Source organism: Pollachius pollachius (assembly GCF_949987615.1).
Source record: "Pollachius pollachius genome assembly, chromosome: 13".
Lineage (NCBI taxonomy): Eukaryota > Metazoa > Chordata > Actinopteri > Gadiformes > Gadidae > Pollachius > Pollachius pollachius.
The window spans coordinates 14,244,308-14,258,342 of NC_136946.1; the positions used below are offsets into that span (position 1 = coordinate 14,244,308).

At 51.1% G+C, this 14,035-nt stretch overlaps 1 protein-coding gene across 1 annotated transcript in view; it reads right to left on the reverse strand.

Annotated features, from left to right (window-relative positions):
• Nucleotides 1–212: 212 nt before the first annotated feature.
• The window catches only part of LOC307084766 (inactive phospholipase C-like protein 2), a 22,655-nt gene continuing 8,832 nt past the window's right edge, over nucleotides 213–14,035 (reverse strand). The window contains exons 2-12 of the mRNA XM_079749264.1: nucleotides 11,438–11,539; nucleotides 10,829–10,978; nucleotides 10,511–10,671; nucleotides 9,930–10,413; nucleotides 8,564–9,811; nucleotides 7,952–8,201; nucleotides 7,288–7,574; nucleotides 6,150–6,353; nucleotides 4,392–4,467; nucleotides 1,678–1,787; nucleotides 213–1,501 (exon numbers count right to left, since the gene is read on the reverse strand). Of these exons, the coding sequence (XP_079605390.1) occupies nucleotides 1,274–1,501; nucleotides 1,678–1,787; nucleotides 4,392–4,467; nucleotides 6,150–6,353; nucleotides 7,288–7,574; nucleotides 7,952–8,201; nucleotides 8,564–9,811; nucleotides 9,930–10,413; nucleotides 10,511–10,671; nucleotides 10,829–10,978; nucleotides 11,438–11,539 (3,300 nt within the window). The 3' untranslated portion in view covers nucleotides 213–1,273. The remainder of the gene's footprint in view (nucleotides 1,502–1,677; nucleotides 1,788–4,391; nucleotides 4,468–6,149; nucleotides 6,354–7,287; nucleotides 7,575–7,951; nucleotides 8,202–8,563; nucleotides 9,812–9,929; nucleotides 10,414–10,510; nucleotides 10,672–10,828; nucleotides 10,979–11,437; nucleotides 11,540–14,035) is intronic.

Genomic DNA, 14,035 nt, shown 5'->3' on the forward strand with positions numbered 1-14,035 from the left:
AAGGTATTAATGGGAATGCAAATGGATGCAGCTCTGGGATTTTGACCGGCAAATAATTGAGAATAAGAATCACCATTAAAACTGACTTATATACAACAATCACTTGTATTGTGCTGGATTTTGCCTTCTACAAACTCTGGTCAGTTAAGCAGTAAAATCTTTCCTGTAGATTGAGTGACCACAAACTCAACAATACTTAAAAGCTAGTTTATTTCCATACAGAATGGGTGCAGATGATGACAATATAACCTTTCACGTACACATAACGGTACACTGAACCATTTATCTATTACAAATAAGTTATGTATATTTTCTTTGTCTACAAAAAAATAGAATAACTTGGTGACTGTGGGACAGCAATCTCGATCTTGGTGCAAGGACTAGTTCCCTATTGTCAGACCTTGGTAGAGGTCCTCAATTTATGTGAATTTAGAAAAAATATAATCATTTTTTGTTCCATTATTTTTTGTGCAACAATTGGATGCAACCCGATATCAATGCATTTAGAAACGCCACCAGAAAGTCACTTTTAAAATAATTTGCATACTGTTAACCACATTTTGTTCAGACGCAACGGCCAACGCCGAAACTAAAACCAGAGTGGTTTCACATTGGATTCCCGGCACAGTCTTTAAAATGCTTGATGCGGCTCACCCACTAGTCTTATGTGCCAGCTCTAACCCTTACAGCTGAGAGGGACTCAGACAGTGAACATGTCAAATCACAAGTGGGATCGCCACTTCTGAGACTTGTGTCGTTCTGAGCATGGCCAGAAGGATGACTTTGCCACTTCACTTTCTGTACTTGCTGAAGCGCAACAGTGTGGGGTTGGGGGTGTATACGAAGATACGACTCCATTGCTCTGAAGCGGCGCTCAACAAAGCCATTGTTTACATTTTCACAACAATCAGTACATTTATTCTCAACGGGCTGACTTAATATGTTCTTATTTTCGACAGTGGCTCTCCTACAATGAGAGATTACCATCAGGTGAACAGTTTTTAATAGTCTCTATATTCAGAGATAAAGCATCGCAGGTGCAGTTTCCGTGGCAACATACACAATATGGCTATCGTCTCTATGGCTTGTGACTGCCGACACCAAGGTGCTGATGTCCTATTTTCTTCTCCTCCCCCCCCCCCCCCCCCCCCAGTATCGACCATATCTACCAATATCCTGCTGCCGTTAAGTACTGGGGGGGGGGGGGGGGGGGGGGTGTGTGATGTGTGTGTTTGAGTGTGTGTTGAGTATGTGTGCGGGGAGGGGGGTGTTGCTACGGCAACGGCCCTCTCCCCCTGGTGGGGCCGGGCGTGGAGGCAGCGGCGGGGGCGGTGAAGGGATGGCGACACTGGGGCAGAGAGCGGGTGCGACCCAGGCTGCCGCCCCCGGTGCCCGCGGCCGAGCCCTTCTTGGTCAGGCTGCTGGTGAGAGCGGCGCAGTGGACCTGCTTCATGTTCTCACGCACCTCCGCCTTCGCCTGCCTCAGCAGGTCTGCCTGGCCCTGGGGGGGGTAGAGTGGAGAGGAGACGTCAGCAGAGAGGTAGAAAGACATGAACGACCCACTGTAGGGGCTCTCTTCTTTTGGCGGGGGCTGTGTGTGTGTGTGTGTGTGTGTGTGTGTGTGTGTGTGTGTGTGTGTGTGTGTGTGTGTGTGTATGTGCGTGTGCGTGCCCCGACCTTGAGCAGCGTGATGTTCCAGCTGAAGCTCTCCAGCGCCCGGCTGACCTTGCGACCCCTCTGGCCCTCTCGGACCACCAGGTCCTGCAGCTTCTCATGGTACTCCATGGCTGTGCATGAGAAGAACCAGAATGAACGGTATTACATGGAAATAATAATAAGGGAATCTGAAGTCAGCGCCGTGGTTCTTCTGGGAGCGGTGAGGTCGGTGTCGGACGGGACCCCGTCATGGGAGCCGCGGGACAGCGATGGAGGACAGGGGGGGGTGTATGGCGTTCTGCTACCACATGCTGGGCATCCAGGCCACCTTGTCAGGGTTACCATGGAAACCGTGGGATTGAGTTCACGCAAGGCTCATGAGCAATAACTGCTTGGTTGGGTGGGGGAGGGAAGGGGAGCAGTTCTGGCATCAACAAGTGCACAAACACATAACACACAACAATGAAATGTCTCCAAAGTAAAAGCAACAAGCATTCACCTGCAACACACAATTCTCCCGGCTCTCCAGCTCAGTACACACACACACTTAGTGGTTTGCCGGAAAAATACTCATTGCTGTGGTTGCCTGGCAACCTTGAGCCTCTGTGCCATTACGGTGTGTGTGTGTGTGTGTGTGTGTGTGTGTGTGTGCGCGTGTTCTAGTGTGCAAAGCTATTTCCCTGTCAAACAAACCGACATCGATCATGCTTTTGTTCGGGGCTGCCTTGGTGTGCCTACTGCTTGCTGGTATATAAAGATGCCTCGTAGCGTTTGACAAAAAAACGAATCTGACACCCAGCCAGAGAGGAAAAGGCTAACAATGCCTTTTACCAAAGCTGCCACCGCAACAACTGATGTACCGTCCACTCTGCAAAGGGAAGTTAGGTGCATAAATAAAAACAGGGTGTAACTTTTGGAATCCCTATTCAACAAGATCAGCAATCCTTATTTTAACAATACGATTGATGACACCAGCCGTCCTAATTCAACAACACCAGCCATCCTAATTCAACCACACCAGCCATCCTAATTCAACCACACCAGCCATCCTAATTCAACCACACCAGCCATCCTAATTCAACAACACCAGCCATCCTAATTGCACAACACCAGCCATCCTTATGGTACAACACCAGCCATCCCTATGGTACAATACCAGCCATTCTTATTCTGTAATACTCGCTATCCCACATTACCAGTGATCCTTATCCTACGGTACCAGTGATCCTTCTCCTACAGTACCAGTGATCGAAATCATACAGTACCAGTTATCCTTCTCCTACGGTACCAGTGATCCTTCTCCTCCAGTACCAGTGATCCTTAGAATCCAGTACCAGTGATCCTTATTCTACAGTACCAGTGATACTTAGAATCCAGTACCAGTGATCCTTAGAATCCAGTACCAGTGATCCTTAGAATCCAGTACCAGTTATCCTTATCCTCCAGTACCAGTGATCCTTAGAATCCAGTACCAGTGATCCTTCTCCTCCAGTACCAGTGATCCTTATCCTCCAATACCAGTGATCCTTAGAATCCAGTACCAGTGATCCTTCTCCTCCAGTACCAGTGATGTGCTGCGGCTGCGGAAACAGAGCCAGTCCACCTCTGTGAACCCGAGACACATTCCCATACGTCCCCCATACATTCCGAGGGCGAGGTACCATTCATTCACCCCGCGCCATACCAATCATTCCACCATTTCCTTCTGTGAATGAATGATCTCCCAGCAGTCTCTCCGCCGCCCACCTCATCCATCAATCCTAACCTGATCACAATCGTCCCTGTTGTACTCCATAGAGGGCAGAGATGCTTCAAAGCTGCTTTAGATTGCTGTGCCTATTCTAGGGGACACCATGCTCATTTCCATAAGCCCTTTGGCTCTGTCTTCATAGGGGCTAAGCAGACCATAACATCTTCAGACCCTTTTACATTTGATCGTATGCAGCAGGGAGCGCCTCTAAAGTGTCTCTGATTCAATTAGCTTCTCCATAACATACTTCAGGTGACGTGAACTAAAAGTGCATAAGAGCTGTTTTTATTATCACTGTGGCGACGGCCGCCTGGTGACAATGATGCGTCTCCCCGTCAACCCAGGGAGAATTCCAGTCCAAGGAAATCGCAAACAAACATGCATCTGCTCACAGACAACACAACAGCTTAGTTTCAGAGGACTTGGCAACCGGTGGCTGTGGTGGTTAAGACTGGACTGGCCGATTCATTGAAGGGCATTGTGGGCACATCCATAGCCTGGCTCTGTCCCAAACGCTTGGGGGGGTCACGTAATCTTCTCCAGTGACATTGGGGCAACCGGCGGGGGCTTTGAACAGGGAGAGCCAATTGTGCAGCAGCAGAGAACGGATAACCCTCGAAATAGAGAGAGAGAGAGAGAGAGAGAGAGAGAGAGACATGGTGGAGCATACAGGAAGTGAGGGAGGCAATCAGTAGATAAGGAACAGGAAGAAATTGAGAGGTCTCTTCCCCCCTCCCTCCTCTCTCTCTCTCTGTCTCTCTCTCTTTCTTTCTTCCTCCCTCCCTCCTCTCTCTCTCTCTCTCTCTCTCTCTCTCCCCCGCTGAGGACAGCGTGGGGGGGCGTTTTCTCAACGGTGAGCTGAACCTTGGCTTTAATGAGCACTGCCTGGTCAGTTCCTACACACACACAGACACACACACATACACACAAACACACACACACACACACACAGAAGCTAACCGCACACACACACACACACACCCACCTGTGGTCTGTATGTGAAGGATCCTCTCATAGATTCCGTCAGACAGCTCGACCACAGCTCGGCTGGCCTGGACCATCTGTGGGTTTAATGGATTCTATTAGAAACACTGAGGCAGAAGAGTAGAGCTCAGTGTATACTTTGCAGCTCAGCGAGGAACACAAACACATATTTTGGGGTAGGATAATCCTGACAATGTTTAATATTTCAATAATGCTATCCAGGTTATTTTTATTTGCTCTCTATTGATTGGTCAGTCCTCCACAGCTCAATAAGTGACAGCTATTGTTTTTAACGACTCATTAGAGCGAATCTAATAGCAAGGGCCGACCCTGAGTTGAATGTGACGAGCACCTCTAAAAATAACTGTGAACACACACACACACACACACAGACACCTGACACACACATCCCTGATGACACCTGGGACCTCTGGCTGATTAATACTCCACCTCTTCTTACCGCAGTCTGCTGCGGTAAGAAGAAAAAGAAAAAAAAGAAAAAGATGGTGTTTGACAAATGAGAATTAACTGCTATAGTACTGGTGCACATCAGAACACACAACCGCACAATGTTCCCATTACCCGGCTGTGTCTTTGGCCAACCCGTCTAAGGCTTCAGACTGGAGTGTGGAATCCGTTTAGCCAAATGACGTTAAATTGTATGCTAATCGTATTCTAAGAAAGCCCGGGCAATCCCAACTCTGATCCCAGAGGCTGGACATGTGGTTGTTTGCACAGGGAGCCATGCACACACACACACACACACACACACACACACACACACAGACACACATACAGACACACGCATGCACACACACACAAACACACACACACACACACACACACACACACACACACACACATACAGACACACACACACACTTACAGACGCATAGTCAGGTCGCATACACACACACACAAGCACAAACACACCAACACACCAATATAAATGATACACACAAACACAGAGGCTAACAAACACATAAACGTACACAATAAATACACAAACACGTGCACTAACACGTGCACACAACAGCCTCTCTTATTGCAAACATTCAATCCAACCATGAAGGCAATCCGCAGGCTGCTGCAGCTGCTGCAGTGAGGAAATGCTCTGGCTAAATTAAAGTGTCACATATTATACATGAAGATCTTAATCATAACCTAATAGAAGGAGCAGAAGGACCCCCATTCATCTCCATGGCAGCGTGTGTATCTGCCTGCTCTAAATACGCATAGCCAGAGTGTTGATTATGAGTGCTGCTGGTCTCCTCTACACGTGCACACACACATGCACCAACACCACACACACACACACACACACACACACACACACACACACACACACACACATCCACACCGATGCTCTTTCTTCCTTTCACAGTGTCTCCAAATTGCCGATGCCTTGGAGAAACCCATCCCAGAGCCGGCGGGATCTATCGAAATGAAATCCTGGGGATTCGTTTCGCACAACGTCGGATTACACGGAAAACCGGCCAGCTGTGCGACGAGAGATCGATTCTGGCAAAAGAACACAGCTCTCGCTCTCATAACATCTCCCAGCCCATAACGCAGGGGGAGTGTCTGTGGGGAACGACCAATGCTGATTGGCCGAGGGAGCCGGGGAACAAAAATTAGAGCGTGGGAGAGGTGCAGAGCAAAGGATGCAGGGAGGAAGAGGCGGGAACAGAATGCCAGTGAGGGGATGGGGGGGAGGGAGGGAGGGAGGGCGGGAGGTAAGGTAAAGTGAAACAATCACCATCTCGAAGGCAGAGACCACCTTCCGCAGCACGTCGGGGAGGGGCCCCTGGGGCTCCAGGGCGGGGTAGTCGTCGCGCAGGTCGAACAGCAGCAGGGGGCTCCCGTCGGGCCCCGCCACGCAGGAGGCCAGCCCCCGCACGCACTGCATGAGGTTGGCCACCGCCGGCACCCCGCACAGCTCCCTGAACACCATCACCGAGGTCTGGGGGGGGGAGGGGGGAGACAATGACGTTGGGTTACAAATATGCAGTCTGATCTGATCCTCTCATTTTGATTTTTATTGAAAAATATATAAATCAATATATATATAAATAAATAAATGTACCAACAGACTTGCCAGGGTCTCAAAGGGGTCTGTGCGGATCGATGGCAAACCAGATTCGTCATTTAAAAGAAACAAGCGCTGATTTAAATGCGGAAGGGCCAATGACGTTCCCCCCTCCCAGACGCTTGGCTTCCTGCCGCTCCTTGCCGCTCGCCTCCCCGTGGGCTCATTGATCTGGCGGCCTATCGATCAGCCTCTCCGACTGATCGGTTGAGCTGCTTAAGTCGTTTGTGCCGAAGCGGTCTGAAACACAGACGCTTTCCGAGGAGTTCTTTCCCCTCGTGAGCCAAGCGTGAGGCTTCACTTTTTGCTGAACATGAGTCCAAAGACAGCAACCGCAGAGGAAATGAGGGTGATGGTTTGAGCATTTATTCATCCAACCACGACAAACTTTATCTTCTCCTCCTTCTTCTTCCTCTTTTTTTAATTTTTTTTTCCATACTGGATTTGTGTCTCTAACTGCCATGATATGAGTCACTACAGATATGTTTGGACAACACATTAAAGGTGACGTATTATACCACCTGGTGTGAGTGTTATTAGCCATTACAAGCCGTTTTGAAATCCGGCCTCTTCTGACATCACAAGTGGGCGTGTCCACCTTGATGTATGACGGATAGATGAGCAACGTTTGCTACAGTCCACTGGGTAGACTGGTGGACTGATGTATCCAGCACACGTCCAGGCGGACACGCCCACTTGTGATGTCAGAAGAGGCCGATTCTCAAAAAGGCTTGTAGCGGCTAATCAGCACTAAAACACCAAACTCCGTATCAACCGTGTGCACACCATGGCTCCTCCACCTCCTCACCTGCATGTTCTCCCTCAGGTCCGTGGCCTCTCTGAGCAGAGGGGCGGCCGTCTTGAACACCTCGTCCACCGCTCGGACGCCCAGGTCTCTCAGCGCGGCGTAGCTCCGCCCCTTCCGGGCCTTGCGTACCGACAGCCCTCTCTTCTGAGGCTTGCCCCCGCCCCGGCGGTTGGACAGCGCCACGTGGACGAAGAGCCGGGCGTGCGGAAGCTCCTCGCCCGTGAGCGACTGCAGCGGGACATGCCTGTAGCCCGGCTGGACACACTCCAGGGGGATGGTGTACTGACCTGTCAGGATCAGGGAGAGTTTCCATTTTAACACATGGCACCGGGACCTTGAGGGAAACCACACTGCACTTTTAGACTTAACTATAGGAAGCACTTTTTTTTTTTCCCTCCGGTTGCAGGGTTTAAAGTGTTTTTCAGAGAAAAGGGTTCTGTAGTAAGTAAGTCAATTTCATTTATAAAGCACATGTACACACAGCATAACTGACCAAAGTGCTGTACAGTGGATCACTAAAAAGACAAATAATACAAAAAACACATTGGACAAATGATTATATAAAACGTGAATAAAAGGTACCCTTCAATATCAGGGAACACAGAAACACAGGAAATAAGCAGGGGTACAGGGTTAGGGAACAAGGAAGGCCGGGGAAGCGAACCTATGAAGTCGTCGCCGATGAAGTCGTCGTCCAGCACCACGAAGCGGACCGCGGCCAGCTCGGGCAGGTTGATCTGGAACTCGAAGCTCTCGTCGAAGATGGGGTCCCCCTCGTTCTGGGCCATGGTGCGGGTGCGGCGCTCGGCGCAATCGGCCGGGATGCCGTGGATCTCCACGTAGACGTAGGGCTCCACCACGTCCCCCTTGGCCCCTGAGCCCAGGGGCCGGGGCAGGTTCTGGCCGCTGATCACCTGGAGGGGCCCGGTCACATATTGGCTGGTTCACTTCAACGGATCCACTTTGGTATCCTTTAGTCATATCCCTGTTCTGCACAGGATTTCAATTGTAATATCTAACATGGAAAAATGTTTCATTTAGAAAACATGGTAAACCCAAAATGTTAATAAATCAATGGAACCCTTTTATGACAGCCCCAATTATTTTGGCAGATCACTGAAATTGATATTTGTGTGTTGCAGAAAAACAATTTTTTTTGTGCCAGATCAATTTCTGGCAGTGCCATGGCCTACAGACAACACTGTGACTGCTACGCTAACCATAGCTCTGCCTTACGTTGTTCGTTATAACTCAGCCTGCTTATGTCTGCACACACCTTCACATGGAGCAGTTGCGGCGCCACACCGGGCACCATGTCTCTGGTGTTGGCGCTGAAATAGGAAACCTCCTGCCTCATGATGGCCGGACGCAGCACATAACCACAGCTCCCGTTCTGCCTGAACCACGCCGTGTTCATGTCCATCATTAAACCGGCGGTCTGGTAGTTCATCGCCACGATCTGGCACCCGCACTTCCAGAGGTCCTGGGGGTTCATGTTGCTGGAGTCCACGCGCATGGGGTTGGGGTACACCCGAGACAGGAACCGCTTGTTGTGGTTCACAAAGTCCCCGGGGCTCTCGCAGGCGAGGCGCACCGCCAGCGACTCGTGGAAGGAGCACAGTTCCCAGGGCTTCTGGCTCCGCGACGACGTCTGGAAGTCCGCGAAGCGCACCGAGCGGCAGAGCGACACGAGGTCGGAGAGCTCCTTCAGGAGCGTGTGGTGCTTGGGAGGAGGGGGGAGCAGAGGGGAGAGCGGAGGAGTGAGGGGGGAAACGGGAGAGCTCGGTGGGTTTTTCTGTCCCGGTTCTTTTTCGGTGCTGCCGTCGGAGCTCTCCCGCAAACTGCTGTTTCTGTCCGCTTTTATCCTCCGACCGACCTCCTCGCCCTCGTCCTCCTCGCTCACCTCCCCGTCCGCTCCCTCCGATCCCGGCCCACACTTCTGCGCCTTCAGAAGGATCCGGCGCTTCAGCGAGTCCGGCGACGGAAGGTACCACTCCCCCTCGGAGGGGGGGTCGGTGTGTAACCATTCCCCAAGGATCTGGACCAGATGCTTCCCCATGACCCGCTGCTGTCGGAGCGAACAGTGGTTCTCCACGCACAGGATCAACGGATACTCGGACGCCACGAACGCGAACCGCCCGATCACCTCCAGGACGCTCGGAAAGGCCAGCGGCGGGGTCTGGGTGTGTCCCGTGTAGACCACAGGCTCCTCCCCGGGGCCGTCCCAGACATCCAGCTCCACACAGCGGCAGCCCATCTTGAGGGCCCGGACGTACCCGGACAGGTTGGAGGGCCCTCGGAGCTGGTCCTCGATCAGGTACGTGTTGTGGGACGCGTTGATGTAATAGTGGGACAGGGGCTGGCTCATGTCCTGGCACACGGTGCTGTGCTCGCTGTCAAACAGGTGGCACTCGGTTGAGTTGAGGTAGTTGGTGAAACCGTCCAATGACAGCCAGCCCTGCTGCCGCGCCTCCTCCGACGGCTCGTGGGATTGGATGACCTCCAGGCTGGCGTCCTCGCTCACCTAGTCAGAAGGATTGATTGGGGCAGGATCAGGGAAGGGAGAGTTATTTGAGTTTGGGAATCAAAAAGCGTCATTCATGTGCAAACGTTCATATGGTGTGTGCGATTGTGCTACCCACATGAACCATGCCCTGCTCAGCCTCCAAGAACCTCATCAGGTCTTTGGTGTCCAGGAACTCCTTGTTGCTCGAGAACTGCACCAGCAGGAAGTAGATCTCCGGACGGGTGCAGAGGTCGTGGAACACCTCGATGAACTCCTGCTTGGTGACCTGCTGTCCCACGGGCTTCTTGCTCCCCTTGCCGCCTTTCCACCGGCTCTCCTTCACCGGCGTGGTGACCCCCGTCTCGCCCGTCCTCCCGCGGACCCTCAGGGCCTCGTGGAACCGGTGCTCCGCTCTGCACGCGCTCACGGCGGGGTTCACGCTCTGGATGAGCGCGATGGCGGCCGGCAGGGGGATCACGGGCTCCGCGTCGTCCGCCCGCCCCCTCAACTCGTCCTTCCGGACCCCCGAGGAGAAGAGCCGCTCCAGCCAGCCGAGGCGCAGGCTGTCTCGACTGGTGGCGATCATGTCCAGGGCGTGCTTTCCATACTGCAACAGGTACCTGTGGGGGGGGGGGGGGGGGTCGAGACAAGATGAGGTCAAGGGGGTAGGTTCTGTCCAAGCCACTGAGACTATCCCCTCTTTGCTGCGCGTCCTACCGGAGGCCCGACACCCAGATGTTGGCCACCTCTGCAGAGTTGGCCACCAGATCCAGGCTCTCGTACGCCTCGCCGTAGATGATGGAGAAGGCGCAGTCCTCCGAGATTTGCTCGTAGAGCCCGCTGGTACGGAAGATCTCCGTGTTGCGGCCCGTCCGTACCTGAGCCAGTGGTAGGGTGAATCAGTGAACGTTTGCTAACCTTTAGAGAGGCTCCGCTGGCTATACAATGCATTCCGCACCACGCCCTTTGCTAGAAAATACACAAAACCACAGGTCCCGAAGTGCCTTCAATTATTGGAATGTTCCGGACACTGACCTCCCGAATGGACGGCAGGGTGATGCGGGCTTTGTCCGACTCCTTCTTGGAGGGCTCCCAGCACAGGGTCTGGAGCCCAGCGTCCAGGAGGTAGTAGCGTGGGTAGACCCTGGAGCTGGGCCGCACCTTCCGCAGTTCACTGCCCTCCACCTAGGAACAAGGACACTAGAGGCTAGAGGCTAGGAGGATTTGGCCAGGGATTCAATCTCCCCAATGCACTTTAGAAAGATTAAGTCCCACCGCTACCTGTCTCTCAATGACCCCTACTCTGTATTTTATTCATTGTCAGTGGGATAACAGCATCTCTGACATGACTTATAGCAGGACATAAACATCGATATATGTCTCTCTCTTTCTGTCTGTCTGTCAATATCCATCCATCCATCAACATCTGTATCTTTCCCTCTGATGCCTCGCTGTTTGTGTGTGTCTGTGTGGCACGCTGCGTGCGTTTGTGTGTGCGTTGGTTCATGCTTGTTGATGTATGTGTGTTGGTGCGTGCGTGCATGCGTGCTTGTATGTATTGATGTGTGCGTGTGTGTGTTTCTGTGTGCGCGCGTGTGGGTGCAGGTGTTACAGGGAGACAGACAGGAGGAGTTGTCAGCCCACCATGGAGTGAATACAGTCGGCAGCACCGCTGATCTTCCTCTCAGACAGGCTCCTGCTGAAGGACACCGTCTTCTTCCTCTCCCGGGCTCCACGGGAACCACCCTGCCAGGTGGAGATAAGGAGGAAGGTGAGGGCCATGGAAACAAACATGAAAACAACAACAACAACCACATCAGCAGCAATAACAACCAAAGGGAAAGGGTAAATGTGTGTGGGGAGGACAAGAGGGATCGCAGACAGATAGAGAGTGTACTTAGAGAGTAGAGAGGGAGGGAGAATAGTGAAGATAGTGGAGAGGGTGAGAGACAGATGGGCAGGATGCCCGAGAGAGAGAGAGAGAGAGACACACACACATATAGTAAGCGACAGAAAGAGAGAGAGAGAGAGAGAGACACAGACATAAAGTGAGACAGACGGAAAGAGAGAGAGAGTCACACACACACACACATAGACCTCAATTTTACTCTTTCCATTGCATGATTAGTTGCTTGATTACTATATACAAACACAGTTATCAAACACAAGTCCTCTTATGTAACGATGCATTAAACCCAGGGTATAAGGTCCTAGACAAAGCCTTGTTCAAACCTCTTGGATTTCTCTGTATTTGTCCTGATGCCCTCACTGTCCTCTGTCCTCGTCCTTCAGCCTTACACTATTAAATCAAAGTAGACGAGACAGTGGCCATGCCAAGGAATTCTAATTCAGTGTCTTCTGAATGCAATTGGCAAGCGGCCAGAGAGCGAGGGTGAGGGAGCGAGAGAGCGAGAGAGCGAGAGACAGAGAGAGAGAGAGAGAGTGAGAGCGAGAGACAGAGTGGGAGAGAGAGAGAGAGAGAGGGAGAGGGAGAGAGAGAGAGAGAGAGAGAGAGAGAGAGAGAAAGAGAGAGAGATGGTATTGTGTATTTTGGCCTGAAATCGTAACCATAGCTGATCATAGCTGTAAGACAATGTTTTGGCAGATTTGTGTAGCAGATGGGAAGGGTGGGTTAGGATTTTATTCCAAGTTAATTTAAATTCAAACCAACACACTCTTGCACACATATATCTTTATAATTGTCCTAACCCATAAAGCATAAATGTAATAAATGTAATTGATCATACTGACCTCTATTAGCACTTAATGTTATCGTCATCATTCTGGATTTGGTTTATTATTGAGACATAGTCAAATTTAATTCTAGTACAGTACTCTACAAAAAGGATCAAAGTTTTAGAAAGAGTGTGGAATGGCCAATGATTGAACAAACCAAAGTTTGATCCAACATTCGAGATTCACTGGAGGTGAAGAGCTAAGGTTAATCCGACCGTTGAACCAAATTGGACCAGATAGACAACAAAAGGTCTCTAGATGTCTGCCAAATGCCCGGCTGTTTCGCGTGAAAAGATCCCATGCCTGTGAGAAGTATCTGGGCCATGCGAGAGGCACTGGTAACACGGAGTGAGAGAGAGAGCGAGAGATAGAGAGAGAGAGAGAGAGAGAGAGAGAGAGAGAGAAGGACATAGAAAAGGAGCCTCTGAAAGGGTGAGAGAGAGACCCCCTCATTACGAATCCCCTTGCCACGAGCTCGTTAGAATGCGAACGTGTTGCCAACGGAGGCAAAACAAGTTTTTGGAGGGCCGGCGTCGGGCCGGGGATGGGGGAGGTACTCTAAGAAATTGCCTCATGGTGCCAGGGGCAACAACAAGAGACGGAACCCAAAAACAGAGACCTTTGCAAAGGACAAGGGGCAAGAAAAGGACGATGAATCCACACACGCTATGTCCAACAACAGAAGAAATAGTCGTCATACAGCCGGGAAAACGAATAGACACATGAAGTAAGGAGTTGGAGCTGGTGTGTGACACAGCATAACCTCTTGAGAAGATGGGGAATGTAATTACATTGTGAGAAGACATCTTTAGCTTCTTCATATTATTACTATTTGGTTGGTTTTTTCAAATGGGGCAGATGACTCGACAGCTAAAACGTGTGTTCACTCAACTCCCTCGGATGACCAGGAGGACGCAACAGACCTAGAATTAGTACCAATATAGCTCTCTCTCTTCTCTCTCTTTCTCTCTCTCCCCTCACACACACACACACACACACACACACACCATCCTCTGACCTGGATATCTCCATCAACCATCATCCCAGCCCATGACAGCTTCAGAGAATCAATGTCAGCCACAGTCTCCTCCCCATTCTCTCCTCTCCTCCTTCCTCTCCTCCTCCTCTTCCTCATTCCCTCTCTCCTCCCCTCCCGCACATTAACGGAACCACCGGGGCAATACACGATATTGAACATATATAACTCACATATATAACTCACATATATAACTCACATGTGTAACTCACATTTGACCGCATGGCTGGCTGCTGTGCATTTAAACTGATTGACGCTGCTCACCGTGTATGCGGTGCGTGGGACGTTGGCTACATCCACTCACACCCACTCACACACACACACACACACACGACAAGAGCAACCCCCGGCCACCGCATCCCAGACGTGCACACAGACACGTGCACACATACATGCTCTCCATCTATCATGACCGGGCAAAAGGTTAAAGATGGTGTGTGTGTGTGTGTGTGTTTGTGTGTGTGTCTGTT